Raw genomic sequence first — 26,232 nt, 5'->3', positions numbered from 1 at the left:
TTCACAAATCAAGCCTGGCGGCAACCCCAAAGAATAGGACCCTTCGGTACCGACATGGTAAGAGAATTGCACTGCAAAACAAAAGAAGAAAGGATTAAACTAATGCTGTGTTTCAACTGGTTTTGCATAAATAAATGAAGGTTAAAAACAGGCTGCTCCTACTGAGTGCTCAACAGGCTGCATATACAAATTACCCAAGAATGAATATAAATTACAAGTGCATGTGTTAATACAAAGCTTTGTGAGCATCCTTTGCAATCTTGAAAAGCAACATTTTTTTATCCTACATAAGAAGCAAGACTGCACATTTAAATACAGGGGTTTGCATTGTAATGCTTAATGCACATATTCTGCCTCTTCCAAAGGAAAGGCAAGTACCAACTAAGGTTTGTTTCACAACTCCCAACGCAGGTTTCCATAAACATTCACCAGCTGCACTTGGAACCCCACAAAAAAAAATATCACAGTCCTTGCACACAGATAAAAGCATGCAGGGTTGGCTGCACTTAGCCTTCTAAGAATCTCCTTTCTTCCTCATAATGAAACCATTTTTCTCAAGGGCACAACACTTTAAAGTCTACAAAGCTCTCTGCTCTAAAAATTAGACGGGGCATATCTTTATTATTACCTGTTCATAAAACTTTAAGTGACTCACTTTTAAATTTTTTCTTTCAATAAAACAAGTGGCAGAAATCAACATGACGACGGTTTCCTTTTCTCTCTGCTGTACATTAGCTTGCTGGAGATCACCCTACAGAGGATTGTCACATGGATGGACCATTTTTTTCTAAGATACTGAGTTTAACAGATTTTCGCAGTTTATCTATCCATTTCTGTTTCTTCAACAAAATGTGTTCTGTGCTTCCCCATTCTATATAAAAAGATCTCCTCAAGAAATGCTGGTCTACTGTTCTACCACAGTCAAAGTAATGCTCTCATAAAAGCCACATTTTAAATTGCTTGAGCACAATGTAACAAATTATTCCTAATTTTCAGAGCAGCAGTTAAGAACATTTACCTGAGATATCCTGAAAGTAACCAACATTGTGTCATTTACTAAGAGCTCCAACTGGCAGATCAGGACAACTGCAATGTAACTTCAAAGTAGTAAATCCATCTCAGCAGTGCCGTACTCACAGAATCATAAAGGTTAGAAAATACCTCTAAAATCATCAAGTCCAACCAGCAGCACCACCATGTTCACCACTAAACCATGTCCTCAAGTGCCACATTCCACAGCAATTTTCCAGCATCTCCACATCTCCCACAGCTACCCAAGAGCTCAAGGCACTGAACTAGACTTGCTGTGAGTTTATGACAGCCATTTAATGAAGACGAGTTATGAGATACTAAGGAACTCTACAGTTCGTAAATGTTTTATGATCAGACCTTTTTACACATCTTTGTCATGGGAATCAAACAAAACTGACCCTCAGGTACTTAAAAGTTTCAAATACTTTAATTCCACACCAATGAATGCCTTTGCCATAAGGTAGGGGCAGGGAGATACCCTTTTTATGGTCTGACCATCAGGTGACACATCCAAATTCTACAGGAGGGCTGCAAAGGAGCTGCAAGCCCAACAAGCCCTGATTTCAAATCATTTTCTCATCCACATAGCCACTCATATTATTTATTTGCTTCTTTAATTCTTAAGCTAGTAGTATCAAATCTAAATACTGCAATACGGACTTGCATGAGGTACACCATTGAAAAATAAACTGTATCAGTACACTAAAGGCAAAGTCGTGTGGCATTCAAATGATGAAATTTTACAGCTGTTGGGCTGTTCTTGACACCAAATGACCAGAACTAAGAGGTGCCAATTGTTTTCAGCACCCATCAGACTGCTAACAATCAACAGTGCAGTCTTTACGTGTCCAAAGTGCTTCCAAAAGAACAGAGGACTTATGCCACAGGTCTCAGTATGAAGCAAACACAGGCTGGTTCTACAAATGAACAAAAGCTACCTTGGGTATTTAAATAAAGAAGAACTGACTGGGTCAAAAGCCAGTCACATATGTGATACCAAAAATGTCTCTAACATGGGCTTTACTATCACCTACTTTCTACAGTATTTACTTTTCCAGTTGGCAGAAGAGAAGAAATTTGAGCTCTACTTCAAAAGAACAACAGACAGACCAGAAAGCAGACATTTCTTTCCCACAACACACAAAAGACTTTGCATGTATTTGACTGCAGAAATTAAATAACAGTATGTAAGAGGATACCAAGCTACCAGCTACAAAAGAGAAAAAGAAAATTAAAAGGCAGTTTTCAGAAGTACCATGCAAGTACAGACAGGAGAAAAAAATTTAAAGAAAAACACTAAGTCCCTCTTTCCCCGCCCCATTCCCCAAAACAAAATCCAACCCAAAAGAGCCTTAAAATGCATCTTTTACCCCAAAACTACTTCTTACATTATTATTACTGTTTAGGAAAAAGTGGCTCAGCTGGCAGAACTTTCATAAGAACAAAACTAATTGTTACCAACAGGAGACATAAACTATATTAACAGCTTTCCCAGTAAAAGGGGAGATGGAAGAAAAAAAAAAAAAAAAAGAGCATGAAGCCTGGAGTATCAATTCAACCTTATTCCATTAATTCAACACAGCCTTATTGCTGCTGGAGCTCTGAGAGTTCCATACAGACAAACAATGAAATCCACTACAGCTGTTAAACAGTAGAAAAACCATTCTGATCTTGTAAAACAAACAAGGGAAATCAGGTGTCTGTTATCAAACTCACTTTAAGTTGAGGAGAGGTTTATAACTAATTATTGAGGGCTTAGGAAGCTAACACTGGCAAGATATTCAATTAATTTCCTCAGCTTAGTTTTATTCAACAGTTCCCGTATTTTTTTTATTAGTGAGTGGATTCAAAGTCTGTACTTTGCATTTAAGATGACTTATTAACAGCAGTACGTGGAACCATGAAAAATAAAACTTCACCTTGAAGGCTTTCTAAACACAATACTCACAGAAATATGTGGAGGTTTTGTAACTCCTCACAGATTCTGCACACTGCTACCAAAAGATGTTACCTCATCTGGAGGAACCATGGTTATTGGCAACAGAATTTGCACTGATCAGTAATGGGCTCACAGGCACTGCTACCCACAAGACCATTCTTTCCCACAATGGCAACTTCACTTCCAAAGACCTCTCACCAAATGCAACGAGGGCCCAGACTACCAGCATTTCACCCAACTTCCTTCATTAGGAGACAGCCTTTAAATCATTGTGTTTCCAACCACAAGCACACAGACTTTGTAGACAGCTTCCCTGATCTGTTCTTTACCAACGTTTTTTCCCTAAATTGCCAGATTACTTAGAAATGCCTTTCTGGCAGGATCTGGAATTCCAAGGGAGCATGAACCAGGAGAGTGAGCTGAGGAGCCAGGAGAACTACCAGCTGATGAGAAAGCCAAAGCACAACAGAACAACACTGGTTCAACCTCACCTTGCTATCACAACAAGCTGATTCTTTTTTGCTTCAAATGTTTGACAGTACTGTTGGAGCACCAGCCTCACACTGGTACCACGGAAATGCAGTATTCCCAATGGAAAACAAACTACTGAAATGGTAATCGTTTCATCATGCAGACAACTAATATCATAAAGTCTGGCTCTTAGTTATTCCCAGCTCTGCTACTGTGAGTCACTTGGCCTCTACCCATGTTGGATGAATGGAACTGAAATCTGCCTTCTCTAAAATAAGTTGTGAAATGCTAATGATCAAGCATCATGAAACAAGACACTAGAGCAGAGAGGTAGCAAGAGGAACACTTATTCAAACAGTCTGGCTCTTCCTGCTCATTTTGAGGAAACTTTGAAGCATCACACAGAAGACTATCTTCCAGGACACTGCAGAATCCTCACTATAATGTCAAATCCATGATCCACACACACTGAAACAAAAATGCTAGCTTGAAGGACTCTTTAAATACTTGCATTTAATTAAAAAGTGACCACCTGTTCCATTTATGATTCAAAAGTTGTCAGATTGAGTACTAACAGCTTCTAAGCTGTTTTCTTAGAGACCAAATATCATAAGACAGGGTAAGGCTGAAGCCTGTATGCTATTCTGCTACTTAGATCAATTTCTGAGCATTGGAGAGACAGACTACATGGTCAAATTGATATAAAACCCCTGAATACCATCTTAAATAAAAAGGGATATTAGGTGGAACCATTCTGAACCTAAAGCTGACACACCTCTTGACCATGGGCAAGTTACTCGACCTCCCTGAGCAGTCAGTAATGCATCTGACACAGTGTCACTGCAACACCTGCGCCGCCGAGCCGCATCTCATTTCCAGTCCTGCATGAGTAATCCATGTGTGCCCCAGCCACAGGGAGCCAGTCACATCCACGGAGAAGCTGCTACAGGCTCCACTCATCCTGATCAGACATGGGGAGAGGCGACGCTAATGAGTGGGAATGGGCAAACACAGATTTAAATTTGAACTCTTAAACAGTAGCACTGAGTTAAGTGACAAGGTATCAGTCACTCAGCTTAGCTCCGAGATGTATTACATCAGAGAAAGCAACAGTGGAGGCTAATATTTACACCATATGCACATTTTGATTTAAAGTCCCTTTCATCCAGTTCTCTTTTTGCTCAAAAACGCACATTTGTGGACGTTATGTTCTAAACCTCAAGTTGCAGACTCAGAACTGCATTATGCATTAAAAACCTGGAACAAAGATGTGACAGAAAGTACAATTTTCGTGGTGATGTGTGTTGTCCAAGTTCCCTGCAATAATATCTGCTGCTACAGATTCCAGTATCATAAGTTTGGCTGCTCCCGAGTTGGAGTGATAAAGGCTGTTCATGTGCTGAACATTTATTTTGGTTCTGGAAAACCAAAAGTTGTTTCCTTTCCACATTAGGTCATCTCAGAGCATCGACACACACTGTACCACACTTTATCTCAGACCTCTTTCCCAGCACTATGCCTGTCCCCTTCTCCCAGTGCTGCTTCATTTTCAGGTCCCTATCGCTACTAGTAATGTTCAGGCCAGGTTTTAGTAATTCTTTTCCAGAGTACAAGTTACACACTGGCAATTATGGTATTTAAATCTTTTACTTTGATCTAGTAAATGTGTCATTAAATCTGCTGCTCAGTTTCTGTCAATGTTTGCAGTTTTCTAAGCCATTCCATCAACTGCAAATAAAAACACAGAAGCTGAGACTGACCACAGACCTAAATCTGTGAAAAAGTACCATCAACACAACAACTTTGAAATGTTATAGACGATTATGCGCAGGTTGCTTGAAACTATTTATACTCACTTGAAAAACTTTCCAAAGCTTTCATATCGCTAGATAATTGGTGGTGTTTTGGTCAGAGGGTAACCAGAGAGTTGGTTCACTCAGTGTGGAGCCCCTTCACCGTGTGGTATGTAGAGACCCCCCATCTCATTAACAGATGTTTCAGTGAGATGTTGATATACAGGCAGGTCAAAGATGGCACATACATCCTTGGTGGTGCAGGGAGTTGATGTGATAATATACAAGAGAAAGGGAAGAAAGCGAACAGAATCCAGGCAAAGAACCCTGCATTTTAAAGGTAAATATACAGCAAGGAGATGGGGGTCAGGACAGCCAAGGCAATTATTTCTTGTTGCTCTGACTGAGCTACACCAACTTATCTCCCCAATGTTTGATGTTCAAAGCCCCTCATGATAATCCATATTTATTCTTTGTTCATTCAACCTCAACTTGCCCCACTAATCCCACCCCCTCCACACTGCCCATTTGTCAAAGGCACCCAAACACCCTTCCTACCTCCTCTTTATCAGCTAGAGCAGGGCAACGTTTTCTGTGCGCTGTGACCGTTCTCAACTGCCGTGTGGGTGGCTTCAGGTTCCTTCCCGTTTCCCCTCCCTCCACAGCGCCCGGTTTACGGCACCCACTCCTGCTTTGTGCTCTGTGATTCCCTCCAAGCAGGCAAGCTGTGTGCACCAGTCGAGCGCAGGAAGAGGTGCCCAGGCTGCACCACCACACACATCACACGCCTGCACGTGTAAGGAAGGCCACAGTCCTCCCCCTCTCCCAGACTTCTCAGGCGTCTCTCACTGCACCTCTTCACCACGCCAACCAGCAACGGGGCTGGAGAGCAAACAGAAATAGTCGACATAGCGTAATTAAAAAATTTAAGTGTTTCAAAATGAGTCGGAACTGTTACCCTCGTGTACTCGAGCAGAAATACCAGCTGCCCAGACTCACACACCACCTTCCATCTCACCTGCTGCGTCCCTTCCCTTGGTTCCCCAGACAGAACACCACAGTCACTGGTCAGTCAGAACCACAGAAAACTCTGTTTTATTGGCTTTCAGTAGCCACATAACCACCCCCTTTGGAGCTTTTTGGACAGCACCAGGCTCCTCTAGATCACTCAAGGTGAGAAATAGTCAGAAAATTACCCTTAAGAACAGCACCAGGCTCCTCTAGATCACTCAAGGTGAGAAATAGTCAGAAAATTACTCTTAAGAACGACTGCTGCTGGACAGATGAGTTCCCCACACTTCATCTCACTGCTTTGCTACCGTGTATACATATATATATGTATGGGGGGATGTCTGGCTTTAGCAAACACATGACAAGCAATTTACTGTTCTCCTTGAGAGTTTGTTACAAACCCATTTCCTCTGCAGAGACCACGTTTCCCTCCTCCAGGGCATCAGGGAAAGCTGTGCTGTCCTGGCTGCCTGGCTTCCAGCTCTCGTACCACAGGAGCAGCAATTACAGGTGGTAACTGGGGCAGGAGAACCACACGATGGAGAGCTCAAAAGAGCACCACACTCAGTTTCCACCCTCAAGGTCAAACATTACGTTTTTAATAGACTTGAGCAACGTAACACACTTAAAGAGAAACATTTTAAATGTAGTGTTTGTTTGCTGTTCCAAGGGGAGAGGCATTACTGTTTGTACTTAAATTTTTAGCTTGAAAAATGGAAATAGTTTAGCCCTTGCCTGTAAGTGAAACTATTATTTGTTCTGATGCCTGGCAAGTAGGAGAGGACTTCTAAAACCAAATAAAATCTCTGGGAGGAGGAATTAAAAGAAATTTTACATTTTTAAAGAGATGCTGAAGGGTTCAAAGACTTGCTTATTCATTCATTTTTAAAAGCTAGAATTACTTGTCGGGGGGAAAAAAATCAAACAGGACTGACTTCTGCCACCTTGACACACAAGTTTCTTTCAGCTTTTGAAGTGTTGTTAGGTACTTTGTGCTGGTTTAAAGTGCACAACTAGTGCATAACTAGTAATAACCACAACCTTGTTTAACTAAGTTATTGCAGTTATAGTTTCACCAAGGTACCTACAAAACTTTGAGGCAAGTAGCCTTGTTCTACTGTTAACAACCTATGTCATAAATACACTTATATGCTACTTAACAAAGGTGGAAGCAATGTAACCCTAAAAAAAAAAAAAACAACAAAAAACCCCCAAGTCTTTCAGAAAGTGGCCTTTGTTGTCCAATAACCTCCAGGCAAAAAGTTACAGTACTGAAACTGGGGAATTAGTTAAAATATTACAAGTCTGCTCAGTCTGCCTTTTTTTCTCTTTTAAAAAGGAACAAGTAGCACAGTTAAGTTTTATATTCCCCTCGGACGGCTGTGTGGCTCGGAGCCACATCTGCAACCCATTAGACGTCAGGAGCTCAAGGGGAAGCCGGGCTAGATAGGCAACGAACAGCTTGAGCGTTCTTCCCATACAAAACACGTTTTCCCACCCGCGGAACACACCATCCAAGGTAAACAAAGACGCAAAGAAACCCATACAGAAGCGCACAACTGGAGCCCTTGCACCCCTTGCTTTTCCCAGGGGTACCCTCCATCAGCTCACACGACTTCAAAAGTCGTTGCAAGGAAGGGAAGGGGGGGGAAAAGAAAAAAAAAAAAAGGCACGTTACAAAAGTCCCGGGGAAAGACAAAACGGGCCCCGAGTTGCTCCCGGGATCTGTGGGGAATTTCGCCCCGCGGGGTCAGGGCAGAGGAAGGCGGCGGGTCTGGACCAGGGGCAGGAGCGGCAGGAGCAGCAGCAGGACCACCCCTGAGGGGCTCAGCCCGCGCCCGCGCTCCGGGGGATGCGGGGCCGCTCCCGCCCGGGGGCAGCCAGGCCGCTACCGCCCCTCCCCGCGGCGCCGGGCCGCCCCCCGCCCGCACGGCACCGCGCTCACCTGTGCGAGGCTGGGCCCCTCCCGGCCTCCCCGGCGGGGGCAGCAGCCGGGGCATGGGCGGCCGGAGGAGCCGGAGCCGCGGGAGCAGCCGAAGCGGCCGGGAAGAGCCGGGAATGTCACCGGGGCCGCCGCGCCGTCACTTCCGCCCGCCCGCCGCGAGCGCCGCGCGGGCCGGCCGCGCCCCACAGCGCCCTCGCGCGGCCGGAGCGGGAACGGCGGGAGCGCCGCCACGCCAGGGCCGCGGCACGGCCGTGTCCCCGTGTCCCCGTGTCCCCGTGTCCCTGTGTCCCTGTCCCCGTGTCCCTGTGGCCCTGTGTCCCTGTCCCCGTGTCCCCGTGTCCCTGTGTCCCTGTCCCCCTGTGTCCCTGTCCCCCTGTCCCTGTGTCCCTGTCCCTGTGTCCCCGTGTCCCCGTGTCCCTGTTCACTGTCCCAGTGTCCGTGTGTCACCAGCCCTGAGTCCCTGCCCCGAGTCACTGTCCGTGTGCCACTGTCCCTGCATCCCTGTGTCACCAGCCCTGTGTCACCGTCCCTGTGTTCCTTGTCATTGACGCTGTCACTGTCTCTGTCGCTCTGTAACAGTCACTGTCCCGGTATCAGTCACTGTTACAGTGTCCCTGTCCCCATCACTGTCCCTTGTCACTGACACTGTCCCCACTGTTACACACACCCCCCAGGAGCCCTCACACACTCCGAGCGCGTTCTCCCTTCGACATCGGTCCTGGCGATTCTGCGCTCCCTGAGACCACAGAATCCCGGGATTTTAGGTTTGGAAGCCACCTCTGGAGACCCGAGCCCTGGGGGCTGGGCGTGGGAAGTGTGAGGTGCAATCAGAGCGACCTTGTAATGACCTCTTTAATCATTGTGATGCGCACTTTAAACACTGTAATGCCCTCGTTAAACATTGAAGTGCACGCTTTAAATATTAAACACCCTCCTGGCGTTTCTGCACCCCGGGGTTTGTGCTGCTCAGCTGCCGGTATCGTTCCTGCGACTCAGAAACGTGGCAGGAAATCATTTCGATATAGTCCATCAGTCCTGATCAGGGCTACGAACACCTGGGAAATCCAAGAGTTAAACATTCACCATAGCTCGTGGCACAGACTCAGTCCTAGGGCTGGTAGTACGGAAATGTGTGGGACATCCACCCGCACCACCCCCCAAATCCTGTACGTGGAGTGGGGAAACCCAGACACCATGCCACCTCGTAAGAATTGTGTCGTATTAGGAGAGATGAAGAGATTCAGCTAGAAGCAGAGCTACGCGCTCAGGAATCCACAATTCTTTTTTAAACCAGTACTTTGCAAGGTAATTCTCACTAAATATGCCAAAAAAAAAAAAAAAATTCTATTCGAGGAAGGTGAATGCATTATTGGTGGTGTCAGCATGAAGGCATGCACTAACAAAATCTGTTCCTGAGCAAAGATAAAACCTTCCCCGTGCTGGGCTGCTGGCAGCTCGGATCTAGAGCCCGCTCCGATTTCCTACGCGGCTTGAGCCACCAACCTTCACCACCCAGCTGGCTGCTTCTGGGGGGGAAAAAAACATCCAGAACCTGTATTTACAGGGAACAATGTGCTTTGGAGGCACGGCTCCTGAAAGACACCCGGAGGACACCACGCAGCTCACAGGCGTTGGGACACGGCAGTCGGGAACAGGCAGTGCAGTTTTGGACGGAGTACAGGAAAGCTTAAGGACACAGGCGAGGGCGGTGAGCATCTGCCTTGGATTTGCAAGAGGAGTGATACATGGGAAGGAGCTCCAAAACTCCACGGCTGAAGGAATCGGCAGGCTGGGGGGCTTTGCAAAAGAGAGGAGAAGGAATTCTGGCTGTCTTAAGTACCGCGGAATTAGTAAACAAAGCGGGGAGACACGAGTGATCTGTAAATGTCTGAATGAAGTAAGTGACGTCAAGGGAGAAGGCTGGCGACACATTAATGGTTTTAATGGGGTGAAATTACAGAAGAGCATGTCTAAGTTGAGAATCCGTGTGGAAAGCTTATGAATGGAGAACCACAGGCTGGAAAATTGTCTCCCTAAGGGAAGTGGTGAGAGCTTTATTGCCTGAGATTTTAAATGCCAGATTAGGGGAAATACCAGGGGACTCGTTCTGAATTTTCAGGGAGATTGGGCTGAAAGGGAAGGGAAGAGGAAAGGCTGGAGGTGATGCTGGCTCCAGGAATTTTGGGAGTACAGCCCAGCGCCTCTTCTAGGCTCCTCTGGCTCCATGTTATCATTCTTTGACTGTGTCTGCCAAGAGTGCAATGATTTCAGCATTAGTTACCCCACGAGGAAGTGGTAAGAACTCCTTCGCCAGGAAGAAATGCGGTTGAGTAGAGGGAATCTCGGCGCTTCCCCAAGGACAATGGGAGGAAATCAGCTCAGTGCTGGAGCATAACCCCAGCTGTGTGGAGCCACATTCTCTTGTCAAAGTAAAAGTTGGTTGTGGGAGCATTTTGGCTCTTAAGGGCCTCCAGAGTGGCGTCTCTCAGCCAGCTGCTGGCAGGGGGACACTCCTCTGTTCCTGCTCCCTTTTCTTTCCCAGCCCCAGGCCAAAAGTTTTGCTCCAGCTCCAGACTGAAGAATGACATTTCAAGAGCTCATTCGGTGGCATCCATAGGCACATTACTAAGCATCCTCTGCAAAGGAATATGCAGAAGCTTCACCTTCTGAGCAACATTTAAACAACACCCATTTTCCAAGCTTCCACAATCACAAATGTGCTGCTGATACCCAGACAAGCCATCCCCTTGCTCCTCTGTGAGGTCACCCAGGCTCCTCTGCAGACACAGCAGTGGCCAAAGAGGGAGCATGAAAAGGTGTTGAGAACACCATGGTGTTCACCCATCCCCAAGGTACAGCCAGCATCTCCTTGGGAAGGAAAAGAAATAAAACACTTCCTTGCTGCTAGGTTTTATCAGCCAACATAATCTAATTAACCAGCACAGCTGCTTAATTAGCATTAGAGGCATATTTATCAAGGGGCTAGAGGAAGCATTTATTAGATTAGTTTGTAATTTTGGAGTTGCTGGATGTCTTTTTACTACAGTTTACATGGTTCAGGATGGTGCAATGCTGCAGGACTTCAAGGCAGAAGGAGGCAGCCCTGTGTCCTCCCATGCAGGAGGTACCTGGCAAAGAGAGAAGGAACCACAATTCTTTGAACACACTCTCATTGGTAAAGCCTCTGCTTACTCACATGTGGTGTTTTTCTGTAGGAGAAATATTTGTGAATTGGAGAAGCAGAAATACATTCAGCCCAGTACTAAAATTCTTCAATGAAGTGAGCATTTTACAAAATAAGAAATGTCTCTAAAGCTGCCTGAAGTTACTAACAGCGACTGCCTATACTTGGAGGCAAAGTGAAGGATTTCCTGCAAGTTCACACAGACCACGATCACTATTGTTTCACTGCTGACCCTGTACTTTAAAAAGCCAAAGAATATCTTAGAAATAGAAAACCTTTCCCAGACTTCTAAGACCTATTCAGTTCTAAATGTAATTTAAAAGATCTTTAACACACTTACCATTTGACACATCAAATGTTGCTTGTAAGTACCCAAAACAGCATTGAGTATCAAGGTATTTGGAGTATTTTACTGGAGATGGTACCAAATGCAACCAACTTACTTCTAAAATAAATCTTGAAACTTTTAATGTTTTTAGTTATTTTTAATCAAAGTCCCATCTTAATATTCTATATCTACCAAAAGATTTATATAAATGAAATAAGATTTTTGAATACTTTCAGTCAAAGGAAGACTGAAAACGAACAATGAAATGTTTGCAACAGATGGAGTATTTCTTTAGTACTAGTCAAAAGATAAAGCCAAAAGAGATTCCATCCACACCTTTTGATTCAATGCATTTTAAGTAAAAGACACATATGCCAACTTAGAAGCCTTAGATTTGCCCAATGGATTCTGCATTTCTCTAGCATTTTACTGTAATTATTCTGGGTTTAATACCTAAATGTTTGCTTTTAAATAGATCCACAATACTTTGCTAGTTTGCAGACAATTTTTTTTTCCTAAAGCAGTTATTATTGTGCATATTGGCCTGATAAGAACAGGTATGTCAATTTGTGGTGAAATGTATACGAGTTTTCACTTGAGGCTGACCCCCATTTTTCACATCTAGTTCATAGTTTTAATTTCTTTTTTGTTTGTTTGTTTTCTGGGGTTTTTTTGTTTTGTTTTCAGGTGGAATTCCTCATCTTTTCCAGGAGGAGGAATTGAGCATGCAGTAATAGAATACAAACATCATTGTTGGGAAAATGGAAGGCCTGCAGCTCAGCCCGGCTCCAGTTCTGGCCCTGTACCTGCTCTTATCTTGCACAGGTGTCTCCAAAACTCAGTCTGGGAGCTGAGTGGAGCAGCTGATGTACTCTGCAGGGACACTGAAGCAGCGGAGGCCTCTCCAGCCTCGTGTCCCTCTCAGTTTGGTGGTTATTCCACATTATCCAACAGCCGAGGGTCCAGCTGGCAGCCACCCGTTGTGACCCCCGTGGACACTCAACAGCTGCCAGAGCAGAGGGGGAAGCCCAGAATCAGAGGTTTTCTCAGCCAGCCTGGTGTTCTCCTGTCTCAGCAGAACCTCTGTGAGCTGTTCCTCCTCTGGCATCCCACCCCCACGCAGGAAAAGCTAGTCTGTCCCAGAACACCAACAGCAAAAAAAGGTTCCTACAAGGCACGTCGCTTGTGCAAAACCAAAGAGCTGAGAAACCTTCCCAAGAGGCTCCACAAATCTCATTTATTTGACTTCTCCCGATTTCCATCAAGAGCTGAGCAGTCAGAGATGACAACTGTCTCAGAGATGACAACTGTCTGCTGATTTACGCTGCGTGCGCTGGGGACAGCTCAGCTGTGACACAGAGCTTGGATGCAGCTGCCGGGGATTTTTTTTTTCTCCTTGAGCTTTCCAGTGCTAGGAAGCAACACGTGGCTGTGTTTGGGCAGCTCTCCAGACAGTCTGGCCCTGCTGCTCTCTAGATTCAGGCTCTTCACGTGCTGTGAAATAGCAGCAGTCAGGGAGCAGTGCAGCTGCTCCGTGGGCGCAAGGAGGGGAGAACAGCCTCCAGAATTCACAACTGGTGCAGCACTACATGACAAGGTGGTGCTATGGAAGTGCCACAGTCGCCAGGAAATCCTCCCAAGCCTGGAGTTGTGGTTTACATGTGTGAGATAAAAAGCAGTCTCCTAATGTTAGCCAAGAAAGTCTTGAGGCTCTCGTTGAAAAGCAGGACTGGTAGCACCCTCAAGCCCTCATCTAATCCATCTTTATATCCCAAAACGTGATCAACATTCCCTCACATTTTAAACATTCAAGCAAACCATTTCTAATCTGCTTTTAAGAGCTTCCAGTAATTAAGATTCCTTAATTGCCAGGCTATGACCTCCAGTGCCTTACACTGGCTTTCTTTTTACATCATTCTTTGATGTCTACCCAGCCATGTTCTGATGTCTTCCAAGACTACAACTTCTTTCCCCTTCCACAACAGGAAAATGAGATTATATTCTTGTTCTTTCCGGGTTCAAACACCACTCCCATGGCTTTTGGGTGGGTTTTATCTGTAAGCAGTAGCTGTGCCTGTAGTCATCCCTGCACTATGGTGCCTGCTCCAAATTTCACATCGCTTACCTCTGAGGTAATTTCCCTTGAGCCAGTTTAGCCCATGAATTTTCTGCTTGCTTTCGCCCTTGTTTCCTACCCCAGAAGGAACTGAAGATAGATAGCCACAAAACTAAGGCAACTCATCCTTTCCTAACAGCTCAGTTTAAACACCTGGAACTAAACAGCAACTCCTGCTGGTGAATGAAAGAGGAGGCTGGAGATTCCCACGGGCAATGGCTCTCCAAGCTTCCCTCAATTCTTCCCCATCACAGCAAAAGGAAAGGACAGAGGTCACACTTGTGCTACTTCACTGACACCAGTGTAATTCTGAATCTCCCTTCCTGCAGATCAGTGAACTTCTGCAGAGAAGTAACAGCTCCTGAGGACACGCATACCATGCAAAATCATGGCATTAATCTCTTGCAACTCCAAGTGCAAACAGATTGTCACTGAGAGCACCACTATTTGCCTGGATGTTTCCCAGTACAAACAGGCCCATGCTCAATGTCCTGAGGTGCTGCTACTATTTCTAGGTTTCACTTTTCCCACACCCACAGATTTTCTGATTTTTTGCTTTGGTACCAAGCAGCTTCTAAAAGCTGGAGTGTGCAAAAACACTTCTGAAAGTGTTGAAGGCTGGTGTACCGATGGCATGGAAACAAGAGGGCTCAGGGAACCCTCACGGAAGATGACATTTGAGGTAGAATTGTTAAAGGCAATCTCACTTCAAGATCATCATGTCCCACAGTGGTTCTGCAAAAATACTGTTTTCAGATCTAAAAAGGTCTTACTGTATGGGGCTTTTTTTTGTTTTAAAGCTATGCCTGCCTTATCATTAGAGCTATTTATCTGCTTTACAGGTGTATCACAGAGGGAAAAACAACTGGTAAAGACAACAGCAAGTTTGAAGGTTCTTTAATGAAAAATAGGTGATGTTTACAAACACAAGGCCAAGAGAAAGAAGAGCACAGTAAGAATTCCAAAATGCATTGCTAGTGCAAGTAAGCAGGCAACAGAAGGAAAATCATGTTCCACATAGGCCACTTCAGGTGAACTGGGGTTTGCTGGGCTATGTCAGCTCGAAAGGCACAGCCTCGATCTGCCTTGAGAGCTCTTCGTCCAAGGCTTTCTAGTGGGAGAGAAAACCAACTGGAATCAGGGACCGTGAGACAGTTTCCACACACTGCTGGTAAACAAACACATCTGCAATGATCAGACCCTGGGAGGTTGTTAGCAGAGATGGATTAACCCCGGTGCTGAGCTGGATGGACTCGTCACTGCAAAGGGCAGACAGCCACAGGGAAATCTCCAAAGGAAGGGCTGGACAAGCTCAGCTGCCTTTACTCTGTGCCCCAATGTGATTTTGGACACCTCTCAGCCCACAGGTCCTCCCCAGAGGTGAGCATTCTGACCTGAGGACAGCCTCAGGCTGGCAAGAGGAGCTTGTGTTCCTGAATCAAACAAGTGGCGTGCCAACATCGGCAGTCTCACCTGAAAATGTGCAAAATGCTCTCACCTCGCTGTGATTTTCGATCACAGTTTTAAGGCTTACCACTTGTGCTTTACAAGCAAGCAGGCAGTAGCCCAACGGAACAAAAACAGGTTTTATGGGGCTCAAATGTGGCCTGGTTCACTCAGGAAAGCTACATATGATCTTCCCAAACAGCTTTACGGTGTTTGGTTTAACAGCCACACCTGCAGATTACACAAGCATGGAGGAAATGGGCACTATGTTTTATAGGGGAAAGTCCCCGTTGCAGTCTACAAAGCAGCTGTTGACTAAAATATGGGCCCTGGAGTCCTCTGAGAGTTCAGGAGGAGCAAGGAAGCTTCTGAGACCTACACTGAGTGAATAAACATTCCAATAAGCAAAACTCATAGGGATGTAGCTACTTAATACCCACTAATATCACTGTGCCCAACTGACTTTGCAGCTTAGACATCACTCCACCAGTTCCCCTTACCAGTATCTACAACTTCTGCCTTACCAAATTTCCCCATGAGAACATTAAGACTACAGTCTAAGGTGGGTAAATCTGTAACCAATTAATACATGTAGCTCCTGGAAAGATAAAAAAGCTCTTACAAGTTCGTTTCTTGCTTCTTCAACCATCACTCGTGCCAGGGCAATGCTCTAATGAGAGAAAATGGCATAAAAACCAGTAATTCATCAGGAAACAAGAGTCCCTGCACCTTTAAAAGAGTCTAATGATGAGCCTCAAGTGAATTAATGGACAATTAATGCAGTTTTGTGTATGCACTTCACACACAGAAGGTACTGACATTAAAAGCCTAGTATTGGTTTGGTTTGGGCAATTATTTCAAAAGTCTGGTATGCCCTAAAATCTAAAAAACCCCTTCATTTTAAGCAATTTTCCAAACCTACCAATCAAGGGACTTGATTTTAAACATATTTGTGCAAGAAGTTTCCAAATCACAGTTAAGTTTGCAAGGATAAACCTCCCTCCCCTCCTTCTGCCTGCACCAGAAGTGAGGCACTGGGGCTCTCCCTTGTCTCCATTGAAAGCAAGGCTGGAGGAGGGAACTGAAGAACCTAATCCCATCTGAATGTCCTGTTCCACTTGAGGGAAGGAGGAAGCTGCCTCTTGGATGAAGACAATTACACAGAACACCAGTCCCACCCTTCTACCCACAGTCTTTTTTTTTTCTAGGAGCAAGACCTCAGTGTTTGTAGGAGGGAGATGAGAAACTTGCATTTTCACACAGCTGAGGACCCAGCACCCTCAAGAGAAATCAAAGAAAATTATGGAGCAGCCAATTTAGGGGACAAAACCTACATTTGGCTACTTCTTCATGATCCTTAAAATCCTGTTCAGAGGTCCAAACTCTGCACCGCGTGCTGTGTCCACCCTATTCACAGCCTGATGACAGTTACAGCTAATGTACTGGTAAACCTCAGAAAGTTGGTTATCCTAGGGGATTACCTTTTCTTCCATATTTCTTCGTCCAATTCCTGGCTAATTCACCTGAATACTAATTGACCCAGTGAATCTACTTTGTTAGAACAGTCTGCCTGACAAGCATACTTAATTTCTTGATTAATAAATAGAGATTAAGTCTTTGGTTTACATCATTAACAGACCTGTATGACATCTACCTGTCCACCAAAGCCATCACAACAATATCCTTTACATTCTGAAGTCCACTAAAATTAACCTGATGGCAAATACAATAAAACAGTGGAGTAAGTAGTTACAGGAGGTAAATCATGGTAGGACTCCACTTCCTTCTTCAATGGCTTAAGTTTTTCCTGCACTGCAGCCAGTTCCTGCAAAGAGAGCAAGACAGATTATATTCTAGGGAATTATTTGTAGAATTGATGGAAATGACTGAGATAGATCCACAGTTATCTACAGCATTTCAAAATTTGAGAGCTTTCATCCTCCTTAAACCACACAGAAAACTGAAGCTTTGCACATGCAGCAGCAAAAAGACTCTCCCTTACACTTATCAAGGGGAAGTAATTTCTGTTTGGGGCTGCAAACTGAGAACCTTCCGCAGTGCTGAACTCTTTTCAAATGACCAAAGTTATGTAAAAAAGATAAAGTTATTTGTGCCGCCCATTTCACTGACATCTTGGCAAAGCAGTACTATACATGTCAGGGACTCAAACGTTACCTTATGCTGGGGCTCTAGAAGAGGACAAGCCTAGAAAATTTGCCTGTGGCTTTTTGAATGCAAAATTCCAACAAAAATTAGTTCTGGCCAGTACTCTCCCATAACACCGGGCAACGTGAGCACTGCCACCCAGTGCTGGTTCGTGAGAACCACAACAGAGAAACCAGGAAACCTATTTTCACTGTTCCACTTGAAAACATGCAGGAAAAGACAGCAAAAATAATGAGAACACTGAGTTCCCACTACAGTAACAGCAAAAAATATGACGACATGGTGAGTGCACTCAAACCAAGGCAAAACATACGTCACATGTGTAGAAATGTTTCAGCACAAAGCTGTAAAGTCAGTAGTTACTGACTCAAGCAATGTGCTTTTTATTTAATGTATGTTCCACTGGGCTTACAATACAGCTGAAGAAAGTTATATTTGAAGACACAAGAAAAAAAAATAGCACACAGTAGTTCAGAATTTGGGATTCATTTGACCTTATCCCCTTGTTTTGAAGAGGTTTAATTCACACAAAGTATAAAGAATCACATGGGTCATTCCATCAAGGAACTGCAGTACACAGATAGCCATGCAATGTGATATAGTCCACAGGACATCCACTCTGTTTATAACATGGAGGCAGATCTGTTTTCAGTGGCAGGGAATTAATTCCAGGAAAATTCTCCAGTAGATGCCTCTAAGAGAGACAAATCCATACCACAGACCCCAGTTCATGGGTATCCATCTACAGGATTTTAATTTGTGCTTCCGTTGGCCATTAAGATTTGTTCAGGTAACCCAACAGCGAGCTACAATTCCTGAAAGCACCCAACAAGCAAGCCTGGGTTGTTCCACTGTAGAAACATCCCTCTTGTACCCAAAAACCTACCTCAGACAATTTCACAAGTGCTTCATGTGTCAGGGATTGGTCCAAGCCCGTGGCAATAAGCTGCTTCTGTAAACAGGACAGGGCACAAAACACAACAAGGAGAATAAAGATTTCACCATTTACTTCTGGTTTTAGCTAAACAGGCAAAGAAGAATGCAGGTTGTCCACAGCAGAAATGTGTGCTATTTGAGCCACAGCTATAGCTGGTGTATGAAACCAGGTGCTGCTAAAATTTCTATCAAGAATAACAAGTCTTTTCCAGAAAAACAGTGGAAGAAGGGCACATGGCAAGGCTGAACAGAGGGCTCTCAGTAAAATGTCAACTGCAATGCAACACTTTCCATCTCATATTTGTCAAGGTATCAGACAGCATCCAAGCATTAAACAAAGCATTTACATGTCCTTCATCATTTAGGAAAGGTGAAGGAGCAGGCAGTACAACTTCTGCTTTCTGCATTTAGTCATACATTCTTTTTAAAAAAAAAATGGGTCATATTCATAATTTTGAGACACAATTTACCTCAGTGAATCAGCTGCTCTACTGATAGCTGTGTTCTTTTGCATGACAGTAGCTCACAATAACCACCAGGTAATCCCAGCTAACAAAGTTCTCAGGGAATGAGGAGAGCGCATTGTACTGATCACAGAATGTGCTGAGGAGAAACCAGCAGGGACAACTGAACTGTGTTTACATGTTGTCCTGTTAGCTCAAGAGTCACCAGTCATGGAGTTTAGGAAGCCTATGGAATGTCTCTGTAACTACAAATCTGGGCTCAACCAACCACAGCTGTGTCATCCCATAACAGTGTCTTGTAAGAAAATTCCTTCTGCCTACCTCAGCATCCTTGACCCTTATTTTTAGATCCTCAGATTTTTTTTCCAGGAATATCAAGTTCTTGGATCGACTTGCAGCTTTGGCATTTTCTGCTTCCTGAGATTCTGTTATTTTTTTAATATCCCTTAAAAAATAACACAAAAAGAAAAAACCATTACACTCAAAGATATATCAGTATATAAATACTGTTACTTACCTATGCTTGAGCTAAACCCTGCCATACAACCAACACAAGAAAGAAGAAAATGGAGAAAACATCGTATTTCCCTGTGAGATTTTCCAGTGCAAACATATAGAGCTGTTACTTCCAGAACCCCAAAGGCCAGGGAAAACAGTGGCAAAGGGAAAAGCCATATGCCTAAAAGCAAAGGGTAATAGTCTCACTTAGAGACCTGTTACATGAGCTAAACCTCACATCAAGAGGAGGCAAATCTGCACAAAGTATACGGGACTCTCTTCCACAAGCCCAATTACCACTTTAAAAGACAAAAAAACCACCCCAAAAGTAATTAGACTGGAAGGGAGCTGTGGAGACCATCTGGGCCAATCCCCACTAAAGGCTAGGGTTGATCCTGCTGTGCTTGGCAAAGCACTTCAGATTACATCCTCCAGGGAATGGACGTGATACTGATTTTTTTTTTAGAATTACTGTTATTATGTCTCCTACACACTGGTTAAGGGAACTCCTTACCCAAGAATGGCTTTTGTTTTGCCTCCCTCAGTCTGACTACAGAGCCCATGCTAAATGTGCTGAGAAAACCAGATTTGCCTTCAGCTTCAGACAAAAGCAACTGGTGGAAGATGCAAGCTCGTATCTGAAAACTGCTGATAGACCACTTTTGCTGTGAAATAATGGGTTTGATGCTTTCCCAGACCTCTTTTGATTACTGAAAGTATCCATAACACATGGGTTTAGATATACTTCCAAATACCTCAAACTGGACATGTGTCAAACCCCTAAAAATGCAGTTATCCTTGTTAGTTACCATAACCAATGTTACCCAAGACAGAAATCACAAGGTCAGAGATTAAAGTATTACTTTAATCTTTCCCTTTTCCTTATCCATTACTTACTCCTCTAACTGCTTTTCCATCGTCAGTGTTGAAGCTAGTTTTTTTGTGAGGGTGTTCAATTTCAGTTCCATTTCTTCGTTTTTTGATTTTGTTTTAAACAGTTCCGAGGTCATATAATTAATGGCACCGTAGAAGCTGGTGAAGAGAGAATCAGTGGTAATGCTCAGGAGTCAGCTCTTCTCAAAGTCAGAGTTATTGTTATTCTTTTCTCCACACTTTACACAAATGACTTAGTTTCTTCCTGATGTTATGGCAGGACTAAATTAAAAGAAAACACGAAGGGAATTTGCTTTCTATAACTAACACAGATTTGCAAATGGAAGGGAAAACAGACCAGCAACATGAGTAAGAGTAAGTGAACACCACCTGGCACTCTGGTGAATAAAACCACTGGGTTTGAAACCACCAGGTGCTCCACTCCTGGCTTGCCACATTGCCTTTGAGAGAAACTGTATTCAGGCCCTGAAAATGCACAGTCACAAGATGTGCCCAGCAGTATCTGAGTCTCTTCCTCTGCCCAAGCAGCTTAAACCTCTTCTCCCTCCAGCTCAGGAAGACAGCTGTAAGAGCCAAGATCCTGAATACCACATAAAAATTGGATCCCAAAGCAGATTTTTCCCCTTCTTTACTGCAAGTGCTGCAGTGTCATGGGTCAAAGCCATGCTAGGGAGAGAGGCCCAGGGAGACCAGACTAACAGATGCCACTTCTCCATGGCAGAGGGAATCTCCTCACATGAACTGAGGCCAGATGAGATAGACAAGAATGAGGAGCTGAGACTGGAAGACCAGTCATAATTCCCCAGTCTTTGCCTAAGTAGTGTGAACACTGCTATAGCTTGGGATACCTGGCACAACCATTCAACTGGCAGCAGCCTGCAGCCACGGACCACAAAAGCATGAGCAAAAAAGAGGGATTTAACTCTGTCCCAGACCCTTCTCAGTCTTTAGAGTCTTCCTGTGCTGGGATAACCCAGAGTAAGCACTTTCTGCTCAGTTCCCATGCGCTCCAAAGCTGCCAAAGGCATGCAAAATAAGCTGGACAAATAAGATTCCTAGTGTCAAAGTCAAGTTTGAAGCTGCTGATGTGAAAAACCAGAGGAAAACAGCACAGACCATCACCTTGAATGCAGAGTGTAAGAATTACCTGGTAAGAGACGTGTCCTCCACTTCGAGTGCCATCGCACTTTCTACCAGGTCATTGAGGTCTGTGGTGGCTTCTTGGGACAGACTGTCTACGGAAAGACCCAGGCTTTCTTCAAGAATATCCTGCCAGTACTTAGCTGAAAAATACATACAACCCAAAATAGTGATTTTTTTACTATTACTGTTCTTTTACGGAACTCTCTGAAGCTGGAACGCAATCCTGCACCGGGAACTTGGCTACCTGCCTGCTGTAAGGGGAAAAAGACACTTTAAAAAAAGGCTTAAGCATGCCAAACTGCTGCCACATCTCCATTTGTCAAATGAATTCAGGGTATAAAGGGACAAAGCACTGCTCCACTCCTCAGACCAGTCTGTCTGACATCAAACAAACAAGAGCTCACCCTTGTGCTACAGCAGTGAACACACTGGGTCATCGCCCCACAAAGCTCAGCCTGTGCCTGGTTTGGGGCAGACCCAGGAAGTCCGCTTCCATCACTTTTTGTTTGGTGGCAAGGCACTTGAAGACTTGCAGGAACGAAAACTAAACACACTTTCTTATAAAAACATCTTCATACGTACTATGCCAGCCTTTGCACAGAAAAGTGAAATTCCTTCCTTAGAAAACCCAGTGAAGGGACGGTCCTTTAGTATGTGTGTTAAAAACATATTATGGTCCCCCGAAACACTCACTTGCTCAAAAAAACCCGAACACATTGTAAAATACTCACTCTAGGCAGCTTCAGCACAACTTAAATCACCTCGCTGCTGTTTCAGATTCCTCCAGGGCTTTCCTTAACAGTGGCTGAGCATGAGCTCAGACTCTTGAATGAGCTGCAGGGACACTTCCCTCTTGTCTTGGGGTGACTTTATGATGTTGTATCCCATATTGCTGTTCTATGCCCAGAAATTAATTTTGTGCCTTTTTATACCTTTAAACTGAGCCTGAGAGGGGGAGAGAAAAGTGTACTTTTTCAAACCAGTTTGCAGTTTGTTTTCATGTTCCAAGGACACAGATAAACCTCTCTTGGCTCTAACAGCAGCAGCTGGAGAGGGAGGAAGCAGCTTGCTTTCCAGCCAGTTTTTTCAGCTCCTTTTCCTCCGGAGAGTTGAACTTTGTTTTCCTGGGACTCAGATTTTTCCCTTCTTCTCTGCTAGATGGTTTCAACACCACAATACATTGGGAGGAATTTCCACCGAGGCCTTGGCCCTGGAGGTGGGCACACCACCCCGTCCCAGCTCCGAGAAGGAGGGGAGAGGCTACCTACAGAAGGACTCTGAAATTTTCCCAGGTTTTTCTCTCCATAGCGAGAGGTTCTACTATTTAGCATTATTATCTTTTTTCTGTGTGTTTGTTAAATAAATAGTTTTATGTCTTTCAATTTCCTTCGAGGAAAATTTATTTTTTCCCAAACCTGGTGGGGGAAGAGTGGTTGTAACCTGCCTTCTCTCAGAGGATATATTTCCAAATTGGCCCAAACCAGTACACCTCTCTATCCAGGCAATATTTCCATGCTGTGCTATCCAGCCCAGCAGACTAGGAGGTTTTAGCAATTAACCCGCTTGTCCACATCTATGGCCTACTCAAGATGGCTTAAAAAATTGTCCTTGACCAACCTTATGCCACTGTAAATTCAGCTGAAAGGAAGGTGTGTGATGCATTGTAGTAAAAACTGCATCAGAACAAAAGCTGAGACTGTTTCAGTTACATATACATATTCCTAAGTTTTTAATAAATACAATCATCAGGATCACTGAGAAAAGCCTGACTCGGATGGAACTGAGAAGTGGAGCTTCAAACTCACCTTCTGCTTCATACTTGGCTGCCTGGTCCTTCATGTCCTCTATCAGCAACGAAACATCCCTGTCTCTCTCTTCATTGCATTCCATAACTTCATGCAAAATATCCACTGTCCTTTCATTCACCTCATACCTTGGAACAGGCTTATCCCCATATAATTTCTTTAGCCATAAAGTAACCTGCCAGAGAAGGGAGACAAAAGAGCAAGCAATCATGTGAAATGACAGAAAATAGCTGACAGATGTGAAAAATGTAAACCACTGCAACCTCTGCATTCCTGAAGAGTAACTCCTACATCAGTCCAGGAGGCATGGGTGGGAAAGGGGGAGACAAATTCCTTCTTCTCCTTTAAACACTCTCTGTGGTCTATAAAACTGTATTATATCCCTTTTAATCTCCCTCATTTCTCTGGACACCTGCTTATCTCCCTGTGATAGAATTTTATCTTTTTATTCACGTGACATGTTGTCTACAGACACAGTAATGACCCAAGAGATGTTAAAATGGGCATTTGGAAAACTGGTGAACACTGTGTAAAGTGTGTGGGATAAAACTGCCCGAGCCATCATTGGGAACAGTCTCTGCAGGAGAGTGGGAGAGAGTCACCACAATGTGCAGGCACAAGCCCTGCAAAGCATTTGTACCATTAAAAACAAGGTCAGGAATGAGAGATAACTCAGTGCTCTCAGCTAGGGCTGTGATTATGGAATCACTGAATTGCTTGGGTTAAAAAAGCCCTCCAGGATCAACAAGTTCAACCATTCCCCCAGCACTGCCAAGGCCACCACTGCCCCATGTCCCCAGGTGCCACATCCACACGGCTTTTAAACCCCTTCAGGGATGGGGACTCCAACACTGCCCTGGGCAGCTGCGCCAGGGCTGGACAGCCCTTTGAGTGAAGAAATTTTCCCTAATATTCAACCTAATTAAATTAGAAAGGTTAGATCATGACCAGCAAGAACTGAAGAACGTGGAAGTTCTAAATCATGTAAGGAACATAAAGTCCTGCATAAAGCTGCCTAATAAACCTGACGGAGAATGGACGCGGCCGTATAACTTTAAAAGCCATTTTTTTCCTAGCACCTCTTTCTTCATCCTGCTGCCATACCAGCACCTCAGCAGCAATGGAGAAAACCACGGCACCCTGCGGCGCAAACAACACGGACGATGTGTGTGTCAGAGGAAAAATGTAGAGAAAGAGAAAGCCACCGAAGCCCCGCCGGCCCCCGTTACCCGTATGAGCTTCTCCTCAAAGGGATCGCGAGCCCCTCCTGCCGCCGCCGCCGCTGCCGCCGCCATCCCGCCCGGAGCCCGACGGGAGTGGGCGGCTGAGGGGCGGGGCGGCCGCCGCGGGAGGAGGATGGCGGGAGGGACAAGTAGTAATGAAAAAATGATTAACAGTGAACCGGAATCGTTAAGCATTCTGAATCGAGACGTCTTTTAGTTAAGGGAAGGTGTTAAAAAACGCCAAGCGAACCTAAACAACGGCAAAACGAAACAAAAGAGGTGCAAGAGGAAGGCATCGACAAAGTATAGCAGAAAGCTGCCTGGGGGTGCTGGTGCCAGCAGCTGGACATGAGCCCAGGGGTGCCCAGGTGGGCAAGAGGCCAGTGGCCCCTGGGCTGTCCCAGCCAGGGTGTGGCCACAGCCCCAGGGCAGGGCCCGTCCCCTGTGCCGGCACTGCTGAGGCACCTCCAGTGCTGGGGACAGCTCTGGGCCCCTCAGGACAAGAGAGACATGGAGGGGCTGGAGCGTGTCCAGGGAAGGGAACGGAGCTGGGAAGGGGCTGGAGCCCCAGGAGCGGCTGAGGGAGCTGGGAAAGGGGCTCAGGCTGGAGCAAAGGAGGCTCAGGGGGGACCTTGTGGCTCTGCACAAGTCCCTGACAGGAGGGGGCAGCCGGGGGGGTCGGGCTCTGCTCGCAGGGAACAGGGACAGGAGGAGAGGGAACGGCCTCAGGCTAGGCCAGGGGAGGTTTAGATCGGATATTTAGAAAAATGTCTTCACAAAAAGGAGTGTCAAGCCCTGGGCCAGGACAGTGGTGGAGTTGGTTATTTATATCTATGTGGGGGTTTTTTTTCAGGCTGTTTTGCAGAAACTTAAGCGATTTCTGAAATAATCAGCATGGAAAGCATTGCTGAAGCTTTACATTTGGTACAGCACATGCCAAGGTAGCTGAGGATTTTTCACTTAACCTTATCAATACCCAGAAAGGGAATCTGCTGGGATCTGTGGCTTTACCATTCCTCTGGATTACACTGTGCCTGCCTGAATTTCAGCACTTTCTCACTGGCAGACCAAATCCTGTCTCACATGGAACATAAAAGCATCTCCAGCAGCAGATTGAGGGCCAGGATTCTGCCCCTCTGCCCCGCTCAGGTGAGGCCCCACCTGCAGAGCTGCGCCAGCCCTGGGGAACAACAGCACAAGGACCTGGAGCTGTTGCAGCCAGTCCAGAGGAGGCACCAAGATGCTCCAGGGCTGGAGCCCCTCTGCTCTGCAGCCAGCCTGGGACAGCTGGGGGTGTTCAGCTGCACAAGAGAAGGCTCCAGGGAGAGCTCAGAGCCCCTGGCAGGGCCTAAAGGGGCTCCAGGAGAGCTGCAGAGGGACTGGGGACAAGGCATGGAGGGACAGGACACAGGGAATGGCTTCCTAGTGCCAGAGGGCAGGGACAGATGGGATATTGGGAAGGAATTGCTGTCTGTGAGGGTGGGCAGGCCCTGGCACAGGGTGCCCACAGAAACTGTGGCTGCCCCATCCTTCAGGCTCAGGTTGGACATGGCTTGATGTGGTGTCCAACCCTTTAGGGGAGTGTAGCATCCAAGATTCACAGATGCTTGTGATCAAAAGTCAGACCACCTAATATAAGCCCATGGCAGTGGGTTTTGGATAAAGGGGTAGGGGAAAGGGAGTAAAGCTGGGTGGACTAAAGAGAGGGAAAGAGGATGAAAGAGAGCCACCAGGAGAGGATGAAAGAGAGCCACCAGCCGTGGCTCCAGCGTTGATCAACTGGTAGGGTTTCCAGGGTGTCTGTATGGGTGGTATTGATGGGGGGAGCTTTTATAGAG

At 45.3% G+C, this 26,232-nt stretch overlaps 2 protein-coding genes across 2 annotated transcripts in view; both read right to left on the bottom strand.

The window, feature by feature from the left end:
* CZH18orf25 (chromosome Z C18orf25 homolog) overlaps nucleotides 1-8,320 on the bottom strand; it is a 45,241-nt gene extending 36,921 nt beyond the window's left edge. Inside the window, exon 1 of the mRNA XM_048291133.1 lies at nucleotides 8,192-8,320. The gene's annotated coding sequence lies outside the window, so the exon portion shown is untranslated. The remainder of the gene's footprint in view (nucleotides 1-8,191) is intronic.
* Nucleotides 8,321-14,699: 6,379 nt separating this feature from the next.
* On the bottom strand, nucleotides 14,700-24,492 carry HAUS1 (HAUS augmin like complex subunit 1). The gene is made up of 9 exons (XM_048291648.1): nucleotides 24,401-24,492; nucleotides 23,172-23,346; nucleotides 21,371-21,506; nucleotides 20,227-20,361; nucleotides 19,153-19,276; nucleotides 18,318-18,383; nucleotides 17,019-17,090; nucleotides 15,888-15,935; nucleotides 14,700-14,930 (listed from the first exon to the last, which is right to left on the bottom strand). Exons 1-9 carry the CDS (start codon nucleotides 24,464-24,466, stop codon nucleotides 14,871-14,873), a joined length of 882 nt encoding a protein of 293 aa, XP_048147605.1. The 5' UTR covers nucleotides 24,467-24,492; the 3' UTR covers nucleotides 14,700-14,870.
* Nucleotides 24,493-26,232: the final 1,740 nt, after the last annotated feature.

This window comes from Corvus hawaiiensis, chromosome Z (genome assembly GCF_020740725.1).
Source record: "Corvus hawaiiensis isolate bCorHaw1 chromosome Z, bCorHaw1.pri.cur, whole genome shotgun sequence".
NCBI classification, from domain to species: domain Eukaryota; kingdom Metazoa; phylum Chordata; class Aves; order Passeriformes; family Corvidae; genus Corvus; species Corvus hawaiiensis.
Note: the sequence above shows the minus strand (reverse complement) of the source record. Positions and strands in the feature narration are given on the sequence as shown.